The sequence below is a fragment of the Ceratotherium simum genome, chromosome 23 (genome assembly GCF_057802395.1).
Source record: "Ceratotherium simum simum isolate JZ-2026a chromosome 23, ASM5780239v1, whole genome shotgun sequence".
NCBI classification, from domain to species: Eukaryota; Metazoa; Chordata; class Mammalia; order Perissodactyla; family Rhinocerotidae; genus Ceratotherium; species Ceratotherium simum.
Window position 1 is genome coordinate 21,257,301 of NC_141922.1, and position 22,413 is coordinate 21,279,713.

At 40.0% G+C, this 22,413-nt stretch overlaps 1 protein-coding gene and 1 long non-coding RNA gene across 2 annotated transcripts in view; one reads left to right on the top strand and one right to left on the bottom strand.

The window, feature by feature from the left end:
* Positions 1-1,461: 1,461 nt before the first annotated feature.
* Positions 1,462-19,385, top strand: LOC147913987 (uncharacterized). The gene is made up of 3 exons (XR_015555968.1): positions 1,462-1,554; positions 8,163-8,229; positions 19,341-19,385. It is a non-coding gene; the product is annotated as an uncharacterized LOC147913987 (long non-coding RNA).
* The window catches only part of DEPTOR (DEP domain containing MTOR interacting protein), a 151,881-nt gene continuing 143,353 nt past the window's right edge, over positions 13,886-22,413 (bottom strand). Inside the window, exon 9 of the mRNA XM_004431110.3 lies at positions 13,886-19,655. Coding sequence (XP_004431167.1) covers positions 19,527-19,655 — 129 coding nt within the window. The 3' untranslated portion in view covers positions 13,886-19,526. The remainder of the gene's footprint in view (positions 19,656-22,413) is intronic.

Genomic DNA, 22,413 nt, shown 5'->3' on the forward strand with positions numbered 1-22,413 from the left:
AGTCTTGGTGTACTTTCTGGTCAGCAAGTCAGTCCTTTCTTTAAAGATGTGACCTGCCCTCAGGGAAGGGGGCATGATCTTGGATGAGGCACCTCTCTCTCTCTTTTTTTGTTTTCACCTTTAACAAAATTTTTTTGGTAAGAACATTTAAGTTCTACTCTCTTAGAAAATTTCAGTTATACAATACAATGTTATCAACTATAGTCACCAGGGTATGCGTTAGATCCTCAGACCTTATTCTTCTTATAACTGAAAGTTTGTACCCTTTTACCAACCCCTCCTTATTTCCCCCACCCCTACCTCCTGGTAACCACTTTTCTATTCTCTGTTTCTATAAGTTTGACTTTTTTTTTTTTTTAGATTCCACATATAAGTGATATCATGTGATATTTGTCTTTGTCTGGCTCATGTCTTTGTCTGGCTCTTTGTCTGGCATAATGCCCTCCAGGTTCATTTATCTTGTTGCAAATGGCAGGATTTACTTCTTTTTTAAGGCTGAATGATATTCCATTGTGTATATATACCACATTTTCTTGATCCATTCGTCCACTGATGGACACTTAGGTTGTTTCCATACCTTGGCTATTGTGAATAACATGAGGCAGCTCTCTCTAGCAGAGGGCTTGTACTGGAGAGGGGCTTAGCCAAGAGCCATTGGCCCGCAGGCAGGCGAATGAGTCCCTCAGTCCAGAAGGGGACAACAGCAATCAACATATGTGGAATTAAAAGTTAAAAAAGAAATATTCTGTCTTGAACGATGAAAGAAGAGAGAAGAAACATTTAAAAGAACAAGTGAACAAAATAGGACAGGCAATATGTACACTGACCATAGATAGACTAGCACTGAGATGATTTATCAACTACCAGTAATTTGTTTTATTAACCTGAACTCTGGGCCAAGGTGGGCTATGACATATTTCATTAGCTACTTATCCTGAACCAGATGTTATTGTTTGTTTATTCACTTACTGTTTAGTTCCAAGAAGAATTTCCTGTGACTTGTCCAGATACAGCCTAGCAAGAGAGAATTTACCTACTAATAAATAGCCTGTTGTGGAATCTCCCATTTATAATCTGGAGCTACAACGCATGGTGACAGCTTCGAGAATTTTCAGCCTTGCTGGCTGCTTCCAAAAGGTGGGGCTTGCAGGCGGCATTCCTGCTGTTCAGCACTGTGTCAAGGATAGCCCCATCTGCTCCAAAAAGGCTTGAGTTGAACTGTTGGTTATTTATTAGAGTTAAGGCAGCAGTTTTCTGGAAAGCACAGATGACTTTGAGGTTGGAGAGCTTTCTCCAGTAAACACTGTGTTCCCTGTAGTGGCAAGGGGCCCATTGCGAAATCGCATTCCGCTGGGCCTCGCTCTCCACCCTGTCGCTGGGCTGAGTCTCTCCTTTGGGTGGGAGCCGACAGTCTCCCAGTCAGACTTCCACACATTTATCCACTCCTTTTTCTCCAGGAGAAGGGCTGGCCTGGGGACAAGCAGACTGCTGGTGAGTTTTAGCCACCAAGAGATCTTCTGCAAGGTGGAGAGGATCATACCAGGATGGCAGAAGGTAGCATCTTTCTATCTTCCAAGTTTCATCATAAATGGTTGTGCTTTCCAACAATGGGGCTGAAACAGGAGCCAGCAGTGGCAGAACCGGGAGCTTGGCCAAGCTGGGATGGAAGGGACGTCTGCCTCCAGCAATCTTCTTTCTCAACACTTTTCTGTGAAGTCCCAGCTTTCCTTTCTGTTCCCCAACTCCCCATTTAAAACTTGAGGTGTCCAGGGCACTTATGGTTCTGCCAATGGCTTTTCGGGGTAAGTTCTCTTCATTTGAGAAGTCTAGAGGTTCATAGGAACACCGAGTCCTGGTCCTCACATATCTCTAATGGACTATTATATACTAGATATAAAGGATTAGAGCAATCCACTTCGCCAAAGTGGATTGCAAAGGGTTTCCAGGGTTGCAGAGTTCGTGGTTTTGCCCATTTCCCAAGTAACGCCAGCGTTCTGACAGCTGTGTTTTATGTTCCCATACTGCTGGTGCCCTTGGCATCAGGCACTCTATAAAAGGCTGTCATGGTAGATATGTGTGGTTTTGTCTCCCAGAGACTCTTCTCTTTTGTGAAATGCTACTTCAAACTATTGGGACTATTGATTAGTACTCCTGTATCTTTGACACGGAAAGGACATATGACCAAAGGTGAACCAAAGGTAGGAATCCATCTTTTTGTTCACAAAGATGGGTTTGGGGATGGTCATGTGACATATGCCAGACTACTTGGAATTCTGTGGCAGGATGTTTCATACTGGAGCAGATGGACGAGCATCCTTTCCTGTCTGATTAGTAAGCTGTAAGCATTTGAGCCCAGACCTTCTGGCAGCTATGTCCCTTGCTGCATAAGCTTACGTGAAAAAAAGCCCACACAAGAGAAGTAGAACGTAGAGAAAAGTAACAGCTACCCAGAGAGAGAGAGATCTCTGGTAGCCTTTTGGGTTTTATTCATCCTGATTTCCTAACACTAGGATGAGCAGACATCCCAGTTTGCCCAAGGCAGTCCCAGTTTACGCCTGTTGTCCCAGCTTAATCATTAACGGCTCCCTCTTTCAGTCTCAGAAGTGTTCCAGGTGGATGATAAATTATAGAATCACTGTTCCTATTGCATTGCTGCTACATAAAGCAGTAAAGTCTTGTTTCCCCCTTAAATTAGTTCAAGCTGGTTTTCTGTCACTTGCAACCAAAAAACATTCTGCCTGCTCTACCACTCTTCGAAATTAATCAGGAAGTCTTTCCACAGTACAACTCCTAAATCTGATTGCTTCCACTTGCTGGAACTCTTAGGCAGATGCCTGACTCTATTTGGGGTTCTTGGTCTCCACTTGCTCTGTGGAATTGACACCTCAGGCTCTTCCAAGCTTACCCAACCTTCCCGTCTGATCTTGGGTCCCCTTCCTCCACACTTCACCAAAGATCATTGTAGCCCACAGATTGCATCAGAAGGCTCTGGGACCAGGCTTAGAGAAGAAAAGAGCCAGAGTAGGCCTGGGGGACCACAGGGATTAATGGACTTTCACTGTTTTTCCCATCCTTGCATTATTCTGCTCAATATTCAAAATCCTGGAAGAGAGTATTGATTTAACTTGAGTTTGGGGCCCGTTCTTTCACTAGGGAGACTAGGGCACCATGAGAGACATCTTATCATAACTGTACAAAATGAGAGAGGCAATTCACCCCCAAAATACAAGTTCTGTTAGCAAAAGAATGGGAATGGGTGCCAGGAGACCAAAAACATATTCAACAATGTGTATTTAATAATGCTATTCAGTAGTTTTTCCAGCTACTTATATGTCTATACCAATGAGAGCTGAGTGAGCTCTTAAAATATATGTGACTGCTGCTCAGAAAAATTGGAGATGAGGTGGTTGATCTTTCTGGAAAAACCATGAACCCCAAACCTGACCACCCTAAGTGATGATGGAGCTCGTCTTTACACGTAGTGCATTTCTATATTCCATGATCATGACACAGAAGTTTTACCGGGTATTTGTAGGGATTTTTATGGGGTTTCCTGCTGTACTCACTCTCTTGCCTCGAGTTTACCCTGCTGGGTCCTGTCCAACATGGCTGTCCCCTTGGCCAACTTCACATTAAAACCTGCTTCCAACACCCTCCTATGATTCAGTCTGCAGCTTGAGCCTCTCTTTTTGATTCCATCGCTCTACACTTCTACCTTTTCCCTCTCTTTTAACTTCTGGCCTCGTAATTTGCTTTCCTACTTGTGGCACATCTCACCATTCTGAACTTCCAGCACTGCTTCTTTAGCCTTACATTTTGGTTCTGTCTTTTCCCACCATCCTTCACCTCTAAAAGCCCTCAGCTAATACATCATTCAATCTAGTTTGGCCCCTGAGATCTTGTTCCTTATCACTGACTCTTGCAGGAGGCACCTCCACTGGTTCATCCCAAACCGATGAAGGATGTAGTGAAGAAAAGTACTGGTCCTAGAGTCAGACTCGCCTGATTCATGTCCCAGCTCTGCCATTATTGTCAACGTACAGACATGGGACTTAATTTCCCAGCAGAATGATGCCCTGTTGCTTTCCAAAAACTCCACACACAATTTTGCAGATTCATTTCATGTGTGAATCTTTACTTCTGCCTTATTTGGTAATTAGTGTTTTCAAATAACTAATTTAAATCATATTTGTTTCCTTTTCTTCAATAGCACCATATTATTCAGGATAAGGTCAGCTGTGTATGCTACAATAACAAATAAGTCCCCAAATCTCAGTGGCTTAAACAATAAAAGTTTGTTTTCTGCTCACATCATAGCCTGATGTGAGTCAGGATGCTCTCCTCCATAGAAGACTCAGGAATCCAGGCTCTTCCCATCACGTGGCTCTTCTATTGCAGAATCTTTCTCTTCTAGCCCCATGTAAGGGGGAGAGAGGAAGCATAAGATTTCACAGGTTAGTTTATAGCCAACCTTGGAAGTGGTAACTTCTACCCACATACCATTGGCTAGAACTGAGTCACATTGTCCCACCCAGATGCAAATGGGGCTGGAAAATGGAGACTTCCTATGTGCTCAGGAAAAGGAAGCAGGATTGGTGAGCGATCATCTAGTCAGTCTACCTCATCCACAGTTGCCAGCTGGTGTGTGCTGAAAATACAACTGCGTAATATTATATGGTTAATACAATAAGTATAATGACATTAAGCACTTATATGCCAAACGTATAATAAGCTGTTGACTTGGGTTATCTCATTTAATTTAATTCTCACAACAACTTTGTAAGGTGTTATAAGGATGAAGCAAGATAAATGCTGTGCAAGTAGCTGGCACAGATAATTATTCATTTCATTTTTCGTGCAGTTCATATTCCACAGAGTAACTGCCCAAGTTAGGATATTAAAATAACACCCTAGTCCTGTCTTCAATTCATATGTTTAGAGATGAATCATTTTGTAATGGAGTTATATGCTAGGGATTGTGGCGTATACCAAGATGAGTCAACCAGGGTCTTCAATATTAAGACAAAACAACTGTATAAATATGTTAATATGAAGCAGACAATTATAAAGGCATAAAGATAAGTCTGCTTGAATTCGGTGATTTAATCTAACTGGGTTTGATTCACAAATACATCACCCAGCTGATATGGTATAGAAGGAAGCTCTGAATGATGTTGCTCATGACGAAAGATCTTGTGCTCTATTTCTGGCTTTAGTTTTGCCTCCTAACACACTTTACCTTATCTAGATTATAACTTTTGGCTCCATCCCTTATTTAGATCCTACAATAGCAATATATCTTTCTGTTGCCTGAGTGCTGATCTATTTCTTGTTGGTCATCTTACATAGACCCACCAATAGCTATAAATTCTCCACGTGGATTCTCCAGTGCTTCTTCCAATACATAGCTTTACACCCACACTCATGTTATGCTTGCCCCATCCCAGCCAGCATCCCAGAGATAGAGTTCAGCATTCAGTAAGTGCTAGAAGAGGCTGCTAGAAGTTGATAAGGAGAAATAACAGATTTTAAGTCAAAATGGGGAAGGAAAGAGTAAGAGAGAGGAAAAGTCAGTTAGTGGTTAACAGAGCAAAAAGCAAGGAGAATCAAAAGGAAATAGCCTTGCACTCTAACTCACAGTTAGCATAAATTTTTTAAAAAGGAAGCTTTACTTGAACTTGGCCTAGAGTCTAGATGCGAACTGTAAAGAAACTTTTTGCCAATAAAGGAGAATATTGAATGAGAAGCTGTGCGAACACTGCTATTGTTTTTTGCAGTAGAATTCCCTTTGGGGTGGCAGAGGTTAGAAGTGGGGTAAGACTCAAGCAGACAAATGAGAGGCAGTCTCTGTTCATACAAGGAGTGGTCTCAGCCCTTACAGAACCCTCTGATTGTCTGACCCCACCAGACTTGCTGGAAAACCAATGCATGCTTTGTTTCTGGACTTACTCTGTTTCATATGAAGAGGTTTACATCATCCAAAGGCATCCACAATGTAGTTGATGCAAACAGAAGCCATATCCAAGGAGTAAGAAGAGGGTACTTCAGCCCGTGGTTGAACATGGCTAAAGGGGGATGTGTGCGTTCTGCTCCCTCTTCATACAGCGGGGAGCTGAAGTCAGGAAGCCCCCTAACAATTATGTGCATTGTGTTAAGCAACCATAAATATGCACAGCCATTGAGCTTTTCTTGTTTTGGACGCTAATAATCTTGATTGTTAATAGCCACTTTCTCTCTTGATAAAACTCTGCCATAGTTGGTAACTTAGCTAGGATAGTGAGGTAGCCTTCAAGGACCAGATGACCTGTTCACATTTCTAAGTGAGAACTCCAACACACTCTGTTTGACTTTTAATTCGTGTAAGAAAAGCACCACATATCCAAGAAGGAAGAATTTGTCAGAATTAAAGCACAGAAGCCACTTGCATAGCCTGCATTCAGATGAAAGCTTCTTTTCCTTCAAATTTGTGTGTATGTGTGTGTACGTGTGTGTGTGCATACATGAATGCAAAGTCCAGCTATATCATGGAGTCCTGGCCTTATAACCTAGTTGTTCTGTGTGATGGAGGTTGTAGGGGAGGAAGAGGATCAAAAATTAAGTGGACTTTATGAAACATTGTGAGATGCATTAGAAAGAGGTTGCTTGCATTTGAAAGTGGTTCCTTGGGACAACATGTAACACTTAATAATGTTGACAAAGTAAACACTTAATAATGTATACAAAACACTTAGCATGTGTGTGGCACACAATGGACATTCAATAACTCTCACTATTATCACTGAGAAACTCTTTCTAGAAGCCTGGAGTCCTGGGGATTTGCCTTAATTCCTTTTATGGTGGGCCTGTGACCTTAAATCTGTCCTTTCAAAAGAAGGAGGTCCTTTTGCCTCTCCTTTGTCCTTGCTATAAGCCCACTTTCTTCTCTAAGCTCCAAGATGCCAGATTGAAGGTCTCCTGTGTTCCAGCAGATGTTAGTCTGGCCTTACTGGAGAACCTAGGGAAACCGAAGATACACACAAGCCTACTTTCAGGAATTAATGAAAAAGAGCGTGGAGTGTCCTTCACAGGCCATCTAAGAAAGGAGGCAGGAAAGAGGAGGCATCAGTAAGACTTCTCTTCTAGGCTCGCTTCCATTTCAGGAAAGTACATTGTAAATTTGAAGAGATTTTTACAAACCCATACTTTTATTCAACAAACATTAATTGAGAAGTTACTGTGTGCTGGATACCTTATTAGGTCCTGGAGATATGGGATTCATGGATACCTTATTCACTGATACCCTATTCATTGATATCTTGAGAATAGTTCCTATTCTCTGAGCTCCTGGACTTTCCAAGTCACATTTTGGTTGCCCACTTATAGTGATTAGGACTTAATACAGCAATAGAAGGCACCTATTATTATGTGTTGAATGAATGAAATGAAATGCATGCACGAAAACAGAAGTTTCTGAGTGTTTGCTTCCAGAAAAGCATCTAAGAAGGAAGCTGGGGAAATAGCCAAGGGAAATCTAAGAATGAACCAAATGATAGGAAGTGATGTTGAGAAGAAAGAGGAAAGCAGGGGGAATCCCTGATGTCTACAGGAGGAAAGCAAGGATGTCATGGCGGCTACCAGGGAAGAGGAATGAGCCCTCGATCATCGCTGCACAGGAAGGGGCCAGGTGTGGTCCTCCACAGCAACATCAAGAAAGTAGAGTGCTCTCAAGGAGCAAACTCTGGTTCTAGACGGTTTCCTGCCACCACGTGCATGTGTGATCTTGTGTTCTTGGGCAAACTGGGGGCCATAGAAGACAGATACCATCAGCAGTCAGAGTGACTGGGTTCCAATTCTGGCCCCATCACTTGGCCCGTACGTGACCTTGTGCCACCGACTTAACCTCCTTAGAGAGCTGAGTTCCTTGCCTATAAAATGACGATTTTACTACAACCTACCTCATGAAATTGTGTGAGGATTAAATGAGATCGTCCATAAAAAACATTTATCTGAGTACCTGGCATATATTTAGATTGCAATAAATATTAGCTATTATTATTACTAGTTTTCCTAAGACTATTTCTCCATCCATAAAATGACAGAGTAAACCAGTCAGTTTACAAGGTCTCTTACAGATAAAGAAAATGACTCTGATTTTATAATTTTCTTTCCATTTATGTAACAAGATGGGAGTGTGTGGAGGAAGAGTGAGCCACTTCTCTTAAGAACAAGGAAAGCAAAGACTGTGGACAGGTACGTACACAGAGAGGTAAATGAGTGGATTATGGTGTGCTTGTGATAAGGAACAATATGTGCTTTAAAAGTAAGATAGTACACCACCTTCTCCCCTTCCATTTCAAGCAAGGAAAGCACAAGAAACAGTTTTTGACATCTGATGTAGCTCAGAGTGGCTGAAAGAAAATTTGAAAAAACGGGTTCTTGTCTAACACAGACTGGCTGGTCTGATGTTTGTGGACTCCAACCTTGCTTAGAACTTGCAGCACTTTTTTCCCTCCCTTTCTGTTATCAACCATCAAACCTGGCAGACTCTCTGCTTAATAATTAACTAACCTTCACGTTCCCCTTTCACATGGTCCAGGGATTTGAGAGGTTCAAGAGTAAGAGCAAATATTCTACTTCTTCACCTTTCAGGGTGGCAGAAACATCCAGATCTTTTTAAATCTGGGCTTGTTTCACAGTTTTGGCCACACTCACATAAACATTTTCAAAGATGAGGTAACAGAACAAATGTTCTTCCTCTCGCTTCCTTTTTCTTCCTCACTGTCCTACCCACCCCACATCCCATCCGCTTGGACTGGACTTCAGGAGGTGTCACTAGCCACCTTCATAAAGTGCTTATTATGAATCGGCCTTCGTGGACCCAGGCATTTCAGACTTCACAAAGAAACAAGATTAATATTTATCCCCAAGGGAGCAAAGGGAATTTGGAATAAGATATGGAATCTCAGGGAGTAAAGAGAGAAAGTCTCATAGGCAGAATGACAGGCAGAGGAAAACAGAGTTGTCAAATCGCGGGTGTAAGAACATGAGACACTTCAGCCAAGTTCTTTACAGGAAACTCCTTTATTTTGTGCAGAATGTTCGTCAGATGTACAAGGCAAGCAGCAGCCTGTGCCTCCACTCTCTGCCTGCAGAAAGCTTGTGCTAACAGAAGCACAGGATAGTGGTTTTGCTTACATAATTCCAGCATGACTCTCCTAAACCTCTAGACTTAGGGAGCTGCCCACAAAAGACAAACAGAATGATGTCTCAATTACGGTGTTCTCCGGAAAGAACCTCCTTTATAATCAAGACTAAATCTCCAATATGCTCTGAGAAATAGTGTTTGCCATGGGATGGAAGGCACAACAATTGATTACTTTTATTGCTTTCTTAACAGGCTGTAAAACTGCTTGGAGCCTGATCAGGTAGTAAATAGATAATTGTTTCAGTTTTGTGAAATTATTTTACATGAAATCTTGGGCTTTAAAAATTATGTTTGGTAGGTTATTTACATGCAATTTTGGTTTCAAAAGCTAGAGAGCTGAATAAAATTAGGATCCAATGCAAAATAATTTTTACTCTCTCCCAACCTATAGCCACAAATTCAGAGCTATATTTTCTTCCAACCTATGAGTCTCCTTGCTACTCAGTACCTGAGGAGTATAGTGAAAGTGACTGCGTGGGTGATTTCTTTTTAATGTAATCAATTGAATATGGGGTCGATCATATATATTTTTCTAATCATTCTACTATCTAGTCTTATGACAATTAAAACAACTAAAAGGTTTATTGTCGGTGATGAAGATATATATGTGTAGACAATCCTATGGATTAATGTGGGTTTTTCAAGGTGACAGATAATTAGCATTATAGTAATAAAAATGATAATAATAGCTATCACTGGTTATTCTTGGAGCACTTACTATGTGCTGGGCACTGTACTAAGACCTTTAAATGTATTAACTCATTAATCTTCATAATAGCCTTATCAGATTATTATACCACTTAAAAATAAGAAAACCAAGGCACAGAAAGATGTGCTGAAAAGAGCACTGGCTGAGCATTTCTGGGGCCTGGATTCCAGTTTCAGGTATATGTTAGCTGGTGTGAGTTTGGGCGCAAGTCATAACTTCTCCAGAGTGCCTTTTCTGTTTAGTGGGCATAAAAACAAGAGAAACATCCAGTTATTATTATTTATTATTATCATTTACTATGTCAGGTACAAGAATAAGCATTTTACATGCATTATTGTTACCAAACCAAGTTCGTTTTGCCAGCCATACCATTATGCCAATCACCAAGATGATGAGTTTGCAGCAGAGAAAGAATTTAATTCACAAGGCAGCCAAGCAAGGAGATGGAAAACCAATCTCAAATCCACTTTCCTCCAAAAATGGGGATTAGGGATACTTGTGGGTTAAAGGAGCAGATTGGTCTGAAGTGTGGGAATAGATGATTGGAGGTATGGAGAAGTGAGGTAATTGACGATCTATGCAAGTGTAGTCAAGCTTCATGGCTCTTCACAGGATGCGAGTTCATAAAATGGTGGCGTTACCATGATCTGAGGGTGGAGTTTTTGGCTCCTTGATGTGAAAGGGTCACCTATTGTTCATCCGCACAGGCCTAGTTGATGAGTTGGTGGTCTTAACCAGCCTGACCTAGACAAAGAGTGGACTCTCAGTTCCTGAAAAACTTACACACCCCACCCGTTACCATGATGACCCTAGCCTCAGAGATCTTATCTATAGAGAGGGCTTTAGTAATGCATTATCTAACTACTTTTGCAAACAGACAACTCAACTGAGTATAGTTAAAGCAAGTTGGACCCTGGTTTCGCTATCTTATTTAATCTTCACAGTCAAATGAGGTAGGTACTGTTATCCTCATTTTACAGATAAGGAAATCGATGCCTAGAGAGGTTGAGTAACTGGATGTACTCCTAAGTGCTACAGCTCGAATCTGAATCCAGCTGTACCACTGTAGCACTGAATCTAGGTCTGTACGGCTCCAGAGCCCATGCTCTTAACCCCTGTGACCTTCCCAGCTTTGGTACCTTGAGACTTGCTTTTTCCTTTACGTGAAATACTGCCAAATTTCTCTAAGGCTAGCTCAATCCCATCCTTTACACATTAGCTCAAAACGTCAAGTTTGCAGAGGCTTTTGCTGGGTGCTGTTGCATTGCATAACTCCAGGGGGCGCTGTTCCCATAGGCTGTAATGCGAATGGGGCCTCACTGGAACTGAGTAACATGGCAGCTGTTTCCACTGCCCAGCCCATGAAATCCTGCTTGTTCTCTATCACCCCATCTGATTTCATTTACTTCTTAGCACTTACCCCTATCTAAAACGAACTATTTCATTTATATAACTTATTTATTTTCTGTGTCCCTGTGATACTGTGACTCATAATATGAAAAATACATTTGGTCTTTGTCCCAGTTTCTGGCATAGAGCTCCTAAAATCCTTGGAATTTCTTAAGTGATGAGTACAATAAAGGTGTCTTTTGTTATGTTAATGATGTGACTTTTGGAACACACCTAAGGATGGTGGCTGGCTGCCAGGAGAACCAACCATGTGATTAGAGGGTTGGAACTTTCAGTTCCATCCCCTCACCTCTGGGGAGGGGAGAGGGGCTGGAGACTTAATCAACCACCAGCAGCCAAAGATTTAATCCGTCCTGCCTATGTAACGAAGCCTCCATAAAAACCCAAAAGGACAGGGTTGGGAGAGCCTCTGGATTGGTGAACACGTGGACCTTTGGGGAAAGTGATGTGCTCCAAGAGGGCATGGAAACTCTGCGCCCTTTCCTCACACCTCGCCCTATGCATCTCTTCCATCTGGCTGTTCCTGAGTTATATCCTTTTATAATAAGTCAATAATCTGATAAGTAAAATATTTCTCTGAGTTCTGCAAGCCACTCCAGCAAATTAAGCAAACCCAAGGATGGGGTCATGGGAATCTCTGAATTATAGAGATGCAGTCAGAAGCATGGGTTATAAACTGAATTTGTGATTGCCAGCTGAAATGGAGGTGGGGTAAGTCTTGTAGGACTGAATACTTAACCTGTGGAATCTGATGCTATCTCCAGGTAGCCATATGATCCAGCTATTCCACTGCTGGGTATTTATCCTAAGAACATGAAAATAAAAATGTGTGATGATACATGCACCCGTATGTTCACTGCAGCATTATTCACAATAGCCAAGACTTGGAAACAGTCTAAGTGCCCATCAATGGACGAATGGATAAAGATGTAGTGGGGGCAGCCCCGTGGTGTAGCGGTTAAGTGCATGCGCTCCTCTGCAGCGGCCCTGGGGTTCGCGGGTTTGGATCCCGGGCGCGCACTGACACACCTCTTGTCAAGCCATGCTGTGGCGGAGTCCCATATAAAGTAGAGGAAGATGGGTACGGATATAAGTCAGATGGAGAAAGTCAAATATCGTATGATCTCACTCATAAGTAGAAGATAAAAACAACAACAACAACAAACAAACACATAGATGCAGAGATTAGACTGGTGGTCACCAGAGGGGATCTGGGGATGGAGGAGGACGAAAGACGTGACAGGGCACATATGTATGGTGATGGATTATAATTAGTCTTTGGGTGGTGAACGTGTTGTAGTCTACACAGAAATCGAAATATAATGATGTACACTTGAAATTTATATAATGTTATAAACCAATGTTACCTCAATAATAAAAAAATAAAATAAAATAAAGAATTGAGTTGAATTGTAGGACCCCCCAACTGGTGTCAGAGCATTGTTTGGTGATAGTGGGGGGAGGTCCTCCCACATTGGAATTGGGTACAGAACCCTGTTTAGTCCCCCAAGAATATGTAAGCTTCATAAAGACAGGGACCTTTCTTATTTACTGTTGTTTGGGAAAGACTTAGTGACAGGCCCATTTTAGCGCTTAATAAATTATTTGTTGGATATTTTTGAATATGTTATACTGACTTCCAATAATCCTTGCCTCATCAAAATCAGAGTTGCTGTAGGGTAAAAAGTTTCAAAGACATCCTGGGCATTGACGTAGTAAGCTAGGATCACAAACTATTTCTTACATTTTTTGCGCTTTAAATTTTATGAGCTTTGCTGCAAATTAGGATTCTCAGTATCATTGACAAAATAAACACTTATTTGACAAAAATTAAGAAGTCTCAGAATATCAAGTGTTGGAGAAGATATTGATCAACATATATGACTTTTATATTTTAGATGGGAGTGTATCTTGGTTCAACCACTTTGGAAACTAGTTAGATGTGACCTTGTAAAGTTAGTATTCCTGTCACTCAGAAATTCTCCTAGGGGCTGGCCCGGTGGCACAAGCAGTTAAGTGCGCGTGCTCCGCTGCGGCGGCCCGGGGTTCGCTGGTTCGGATCCCGGGCACGCACTGACGCACTGCTTGTCGAGCCACATGGCGGTGTCCCATATAAAGTAGAGGAAGATGGGCATGGATGTTAGCTCAGGGCCAGTCTTCCTCAGGAAAAAAAAAAAAGATTGGCATCAGATGTTAGCTCAGGGCTGATCTTCCTCACACACACACAAAAAAGTAAAAAAAAAAAAACAGTAAAAAAAAAAAAAAAGTAAAAAAAAGAAAAAGAAATTCTCATAAGTGGATAACTAAGAGAAATTCCTTCACTTGTTCCCAGGAGATGGTATAAGGATGTTCATAGTAACCCAATTTATGACAACAACAACAACAATAGAAACAACCCAAATGCCCAATGATAAGAAAATAGACAAATAATTGGTGCTCTGGCAATTTATGAAGTGAATGAATTCATTACAAATACACACAAAATCTAGAAGAATCTTTGTAATATAGTAATATATTGGTATTCGTAATATATTAGTAATTAGTAATATAATCCTGAATGAAAACAAGCAAGTCCCAGAAGATTATGTAAAACCTGATGCTTTTTTAATCAAGTTCATTTTTAAAAACGTACACAATTATTAAGAACAAAAAGAACAACAGAATGATAAACTCAACATTCACCATTGTGGTTACGTCGAGTGTGCGAAAGCAGGGACAGGATTGGGATGCAGTACACAATTAAATGGAATTTGCTGTCAGTATTCTAGTTCTTGGGTTGGATGGTGGCTTCTGGCATTAAACCACTGGCTTCCACACCATGATTTTATATTCCCCCCTTCCATGGAGAGAAGACTTCTAGGAGACAGGCCCAAAGGTGACTCTTAAAGGATGACCTGGATCCAGGACCACGTCTACTCAGCTTTGTATTCCTAGGGCCTATATACAGTGTCCTCAGTAAGGTTTCTTGAACGAGTGAATTAGTGAGTGAATAAATGAGAGAAAAATGTAAAGTTCTTTTGGTGACTATTGAGTGTAGTCCAAATAACCACTTACCCCCATACTTTGCCCTGCCCCCTACATATATCAAATTATGTAACTAATTTCCTAATTAGTTGAAAATAAAAAAGAACTAATATCTTCTCAGAGTAGTAAACAACCACATAGCATTTTCCATATAGACTATTCCATAACACTCTTCAGTATTGGGCTGTGCAGGGAGAAAAAGATTCCAAATCAAATACAATACAGAAAAAGCTTTTTAATGCACTTTTTTTTTTTCCAGGGAAAAGAGCTTCAGAAAACATCCATCATTAAGTAGTTTTACGAATGGCACTTTTGGCTACATTAGAGAATTAGGTATGAGTCCCATGTGTTTTCTCTGATAGGTCAGTAGTACATCAGCTTTATAATGCAACCCTTTCTTCGGATAAAAAATGGCTAATTTGTTCCAAAGGACAGGAAAAGCTGAAACCCTAACGTCATTGTTTTTAAAATTTAACATTTATTTCATGCTATACTATTTTCATATTATAATTTTAAGTATTATGCTACAATTTTTAAGAAAGGGAGAAAATAAATTTCAACATAATTTAAAAATAACATATATATTAAGTACATATATTAATGCATTTGACAATACCATATGCTAACTTTGATAATGAACTTCATTTTGGTACCCTGCAGAATTTTCCTTTTGGTATTGAACTCAGGAAATACATATTACACCTGAAATTCTGCCTTAAATGAGTAAAACCATGATCAATGACATCACTAGACTCTGATCAATTAGCAAAAACTGAAATGTTCTAGAGTTACTCTAATCATTTATAATCAAAATGAAACAGGTTAATACTCAACAAGAGAGAACAGTTAATATCATCAATTTGAAATAGATCTTGAAAGCAGATTATTTTCACAACACATTTGAAAGGAATGAGTATTTGGAAATGTGAGACTCCATTTTGAACTGAAAGCAATGATTTTTAAATAATTAATTGCTACCATTCCAACACATTCACCTTTTAAAAGGTAGTGTGAAGTTGATCGCACATCTAATCTACTCAAACATGGATATCTTCTTCATTACACCCACTATTTCTCAACTAGTCCCCTTATCAATTTATATAGTTATTTAACAGAGATTAATAATCACGCATCAGACAACAAGACCAACCCAAAGGCAACTGCATTTTTCTCTCGACAGCAGAATTAAAAAGCATGGCTTTCAAATTTGCTCTGCTAGCACTCACTATGCTAATGATGAAACAAAAAACGATTTGAATCTCCATCACGAAAACATAAACACATTACACAAACACCTGAAAAGTCAGAAGTGTTTTCTGTGAGAACAAAAAAATCCATTTCAGGGATTCTCAATGAGTGAAACCTCACACACAATACACTGATACACACAGACATGCACATCCATGTAAAATAAAAGCTCTTAGAAATATTGCTTATCGTTAATTTAGAATAATTCTTGTGTTACACTTAGGAATGGAATTTCTAAATTTTAAAGCAATTCAGCTGTCAAAATATCACACAAAAAATTTATTTTTTAATGATATCATTTAACACACAAGGCCTGAATCAATTAAAATCGACTCACTTTTACCTTCACAGGTACATGGCACTACTTGCATTTTATGAGTATCCCAAAGCCAAAGGCCTATTTTCACTGGCTTAGGCTCTTCTACAGAAGGCTATACTATAAAGGACTTTGGATTGGAAGTGGGGAAACTAGTGTATGGTCCAGGCTTTTGCCCCAACAAGCCTCATGATGTTGGGTATGCCCCTTGACCATTCCACACATTAGTTTCCTCACTAGCAAAACAGGAAGACCAAGCTGTGCTCTCCATGCCTCCACATAGCATTATCATTTTAGGATTTTCTGACTTTGAAGTTTTCATGAGGCATTGGGCTTTATTCCCAACTTAATACCCAGTGTTTGAGCAGTAATTTGCCTCTGGATAGATGAAGCCTTTCAATAACCAGGTAACTTCTTGGTCCTTTACTCGATAAATAGTGAGTACCTACTCTTGGTGGATTAAAAATAGCCAAAAATTCCTTGCAGCTCCTCCCATCAAAAGGTAGAGTCTATTTCCCCACCTCTTGATTCTGAGCCAGCTTTGTAACTTCCTTTGGCCAACAAAATGCTATGGAAGAAACACTCTGTGACTTCCAAGCAAGTCCACAGAAGATCTTGCAGGTTCCTTTCTCACCCTCTTCAGTCTCATGAGGCCAAATAAGGAAGCCTGGGCTAGCTGTGGGGAAAGGCCACATGGAGTGGGACTGAGGCACCTCAACCAACAGCCACAGCCAACCACGAGACATGTGCATGAAGCCATCCAAGATCAGCCAGCTCCCAATCAACCTGACCACTGACCACAAATGTCTGTGTGAACCCAACCCCCACCACGTGAAGCAGTGGCTCGCCATCCCCGCAGAGCTCTGCCCAAACTGCCAACCCGCAGCATCATGAGCAAATAGTGTCATAAGCCACATCTTGGGGCGGTTTGTTAGACAGCAGTGGATAGCTGACACGCTACCGTGTGGAACTGTGCTAGGTAAAGGGAATGCCCTTTGTAACAAGACACAGTCCCTGTTCTACAGATGCTTAGGGTGTACTTAGGGAGACAGACAGATAATGGGACAATTTCAAAGTAAATGTCATCAGTGCTATAATTACAGGCGGTTGGTGCATAAGGGTTCATGGGACTTTAGAGATGGGGCATCAATCCCAGAACTAGGGCATCAGAGGAGATAATATCTAAGGGGAGTTAATAAGACAGATTTTCCCCAGCAAAGATGGAGAAAGAAGAATATTCCAGGGAGGACAAACTGCATATGCAAAAGCTGGAGGGAGCTAACCGGGGCCCCTATGATAGTGGGAGCATTCACTTTAATAACAACGTGAGGATGTTGGGGTGGGCTGGAGGGGTAGCTAAGGTAAAGCTCTCTTGGCCTTAAGTAGAATTCTCTGGCATTTGGCCTTTAAACTGAGGGTGATGGGAGCCAAAGGAGGAAACAGTTCCTTCAATCCTCTTTTTCCTTCCTTCCTATTTCTTTGACCAAAGACATCAACGGCACTCTCTGAACCAAAGAAATTTCAAGGGCAGGAGGCTGTGTGGAGGAGATAAAGATAGATGCTTCTCTGGTGCTTAGATTGGCTAAAGGGAAGTGATATTATCCTGGGGTCCAAGATAATGGGCATGAGGACATGAGTAAAAAGTACGAGTAGCAGACAAGAAGAAGATGCCATTCCTCAGAAGGTGTTCCTTCTTCTTTTGTCATTTAATGAGTATCTAGGGACAGAAAGCATTTAAAGCTCATCTTTTAAAGAGGTTATAAAATTTTTTTTAAAGCCAAATGGTAAGGCCTCCCACTTACTAGTTATGGGGCCTTGGGCATATGACTAACCTCTTTAGGAGTCAGTTTCCTCAGTTGTAAAATGGGGATAATAACAATATTGACCTCACAGGTCAATAAGGATAAGCAACATACAGTTTTAGCACAGAACCAGGTACAGAATAAGCCCTAAACAGAAGGTCCCTAAATGGGGAAAGACTGAATTGGCGGGTGGGGTGGTAACATGGATTTAACAATTAAATAAACCCGTGTGAACTTAGACTGTTTTTAAACTTGCTCAGATTTAGTTTCTACATCTGAAAAACGAGAGTGATGATACCTACCTTGCAGGGTTGTGATGAAGATTAAAAGAGATCATATATGTTAAATGCCATAGCACAGAGCCTGGCATACAGTATAAATGCACATACACACAAAGACAATAATATTTCTCAAATTTAGATCGACAGTATTAATATTAGACACTCTATATTACTTCAAAATCTTATTCTCTGACTAAAGCTACAGATCAGAAGAGTTGGATTACCAGAAACATAGATATATGTAACATCTTTAGCACAATATATCCATTCCATCAGTACCAATACTTATGATAACCTATCACAAAAAAATGGCTGAGGTACAACATTCATATTTTATTTTGTTAACACATGATAAGAAAGTAACCTCGTCGTTTATTATGCATTATATGAAATTAAGAACAATTTAGCATTCCCTGATTCCCTAATTTGGCACTTTGAGGAATTTCTTCTATACACCAAGCCCCAAAATGTATTCTTTTCTAGACCAAAAAAAGAAACATGCATATATACAAGTGAGCTGAAAAGTTACAACACAAGAGGGTGCTTTTGGTGAAAAATAATCCTGCCAAATAAGCCGGATATCATGTCCTTAAAATATGTTACACTAGAAAGCTATAAAAATTCAGGCCAAGAGGCAATTAATTTAGTTTCAAGTTTTATCACACACGGGCCAAGTTTTAGAATACTTCACTTAAAAAGGGACAACCTCAAAGTAAAATCTTGCCAGAGGCTTGATTTTGAATTATATGTGTCTATACAAACGTCTCTGTTTTGACATTCACCATATTCAGGATTAATTCTAGAAAGCTGCAGTAGCTGATGGATAGAACAAAATGATTCAGGCTCAGAAAGAGAAAACAGAGTAAACAATTTTAAGCAGTATCTCCCCGTTGACCCACCCATATCGTCACCAAGTTTTTGTGTTTTAACTAATGCCATAATTGAAAACACATGTTAAGTTAAAAGTTGATGCTAAAGGCAGGAATTAAGAAAAGTCATTTTCTGATGGCTTTTAAGCACTTGAATGCTTTAGAACCTTCTTAAAAATGCTAATAAACAAGTAATATTCCATTGGATGTTGCTTTAATTTGAAGCTCAGTGAAATCTAGCCCCTGTAACAAACAGTTACGTGCTAATTTTGGTGGGACTTCAATGCAAAACTGTAAAAACTATTCTATTGATCCCTAACAAGGGGATTTCAGCATGATGCTGTTTTGGCATTCAACAACTTTCTGCAAACTAAGATAAAAAACAATGGATGAGAACTATAAGTAGAAATTGAGTAAGGCAATTCTACCATGTAAGAAAATTCTGTTTCACAAATTTTTTCTACACTGACATAAGCTTTTTTTTTTTTTTTTTAAAGATGTATTACCCGGTTCTTCCACACTCAAACAGTGTATGAAACTCGAATTAAGATGTGTGTGTTTGGAGAAAAGATTGGTATGTCCAAAGCCATCCATTTGTATGGAAGTCTTGTCATTGCATTGCTCTGTGTTGTTCTGGCTTTCATCATCCACAGGCCGCTCGAAGGGCTGGGAGGGCCACCTGCTCAGCACTCCAACTCTTCCATGACTTCCATGACAATTGTCCGTGGGCCCGTCAGAATCAGATTGCTCACGGTCCGGTAGTCTACATGCAGCACGTTGAGCCCATTTACAGAGACGACGAACTGACAGACCTAAAGGAAAGACAAAGACGAAAGAATCTATTAGACACATGAAAAGATGTTCAACATCATTAACCATCAGAGAAATGCACATCAAAACTACAATGAGATATCACCTCACCCCGTCAGAATGGCTATAATTAACAAGACAGGAAACAACACGTGTTGGAGAGGATGTGGAGAGAAGGGAACTCTCATACACTGCTGGTGGGAGTGCAAACTGATGCAGCCACTATGGAAAACAGTATGGAGATTCCTCAAAAAATTAAGAACAGAACTACCATGCGACCCAGCTATTCCGCTGCTGGGTATTTATCCAAAGAACATGAAAGCATGAATATGTAAAGATACATGCATCCCTGTGTTCATTGCAGCGTTATTCACAATAGCCAAGGCTTGGAAGCAACCTAGGTGCCCATCAAGGGATGAATGGATAAAGAAGATGTGGTATATATACACAACGGAATACTACTCAGCCATAAGAAATGATGATATCCAACTATTTGTGACAACATGGATAGACCTTGAGGGTATTATGCTAAGTGAAATAAGTCAGAGGGAGAAAGTCAAATACCATATGATCTTACTTATAAGTAGAAGAAAAAAACAACAACAAACAATCACATAAAGACAGAGACTGGATTGGTGGTTATCAGAGGGGAAGGGGGGAGGGAGGAGGGCGACAGGGGTGGTTAGGCACATGCGTGTGGTAATGGATTGTAATTAGTCTTTGGGTGGCGAACATGATGTAATCTATGCAGAAATCGAAATATAATGTACACCTGAAATTTATATATTGTTATATAATACAATGTTACCGCAATAAAAAATAAAAGAATCTATTATAGCTTCTGGTTTTTCATGGACCTCTAATAAAGACATTGTACATCTCTAACAGGTAACTTCATTCTTAAAATACACAACTGTACTCAGCTGACAACTCCAATTCAATAAGTTCCAAGAAACTATACTTTTTCTGGAAGGAAATATAATGGAAAAAGCATTTCAGGTTTTTACAAAATTGGGTTTAAATCCTAATTCAGCAATTTACCAACTTAAGCCAGGTATTTAAATTTCTAAGCTTCATTTCCCTCAATTCTAAAATAGGGACGACTAATCATAATAATAATAATACCTATAAGATGGTTGTAAGAACTAAATGAGGTAAACTACATAAAGTTTCTACTACAGTTTTCTGAACCTATAGGGTAGTCAATACATTTTCACAGTCACAGTGTTTATGGCTGTTATTCTTCACTTGGACCCAATACATAGGGAGACCCCATGGCCCAGTGTTCCCAAGACAGTCCTCTTTTACACCTATTGTTCTGGCATGATTATTAATGTGCCTCCTTTCACTTGCCAAGGTGTCCCAGTTGAGATGATAAGTTCCAGACATTTCCCTATTTCCCATCCTTATGAAAATGGATGAGGCCAACAAAGGTCAGCTTTTATACCAAGTGAGTGTTAGTTAACCTGTGATAGGAGGGAGAATTACAAAGTCTCACTACATCACTCAATAATGAGAGGCCGGTCCGGACGTGTCATAGTGAGCTTAATTTTGACCCACAGCTACTGCCCCAAATAGAGGTACTTCCCTTGAGGTTGGTGGTGACATCAGCTGCTGCGTACTTTTCATTTAGTTGACACACATTAACAGATGCTATGTCTGTTGTGTGTCTGAAGAGGTGGCCATTGGACATGAGCGATTTGTTTTTGTTGCTCGAACAGAAAAATGGAGACACAGATCTCCAGCTGTCAGTGATAAGTGCATCTAATTAGTAAAACATAACCAAATAGAATATAAGTATGTAGTGTCTGCAAGTAGTAGGCACCCGTGGTAAACTGAATAATACCCCCAACTCCCAAAGATGTCCATGTCCTAATCCCCAGAACCTGTGCCTATGTTAGTTTACATGGCAATGGGGAATTAAGTTTGCAGATGGAATTGGATTGCTAATCAGCTGATTTTAACATAGGGAGATTATCCTTGATTATCCAGGTGGGCCCAACGTAATCAGAAGGGTCCTTATAAGAGGGAGACAAGAAAGTCAAAGGCAGAAGTAGGAGATGTGACAACAGAAGCAAGAGTGATACCAGCCAAGAGACCAGGAACCAAGGAATGCAAGTGGCCTCTAGAAGCTGAAAAAGGCAAGAAAATAGATTCTCTGCTCAGAACCTCCAGAAAGAATGCAGACCAGCTGACACCTTTATTTTAGACTTTTGCCTCCAGAACTATAGGATAATACATTTGCATTAAGTCGCCAAATTTGTGTTAATTTGTTACAGTAGCAACAGGAAACTAATGAAGTACTCAATAAATATTCATTGTTGAATGAATTGAATGAATAAATGTATTAAGAAAACAAGCACAATTAGGATTGAGCCTAAAGGGCTTCTTGCTTCTTATAAATTATTTCTTTACTTACTGGGAAAGTAAGAAAATAAAAAAGAGGAAAGAAAAAAGGACAAAAGGGAAGAAGAGAGAGAAGTCGAGGAAAGAGGAAGGAAAGGAGATTGTTTAGTTGAGATTGATTAATTTAATGACATCTCCCATATCTGTTGTTCTCATCATACTTCTTTAAGTATAATGCCTGAGGAATTCATATGCACACCTGCTGCCAATTATTAATTAATTAATTATAGTGTTGACAACTCAAACAAAGAATGGGAAAATACTAAGACACTTTGAAAATTATCATTTCTTTTTATTATTTTATAAGCAGGTAATCTTAATATAAACAAACACTTTATTAATATAATTTACAAA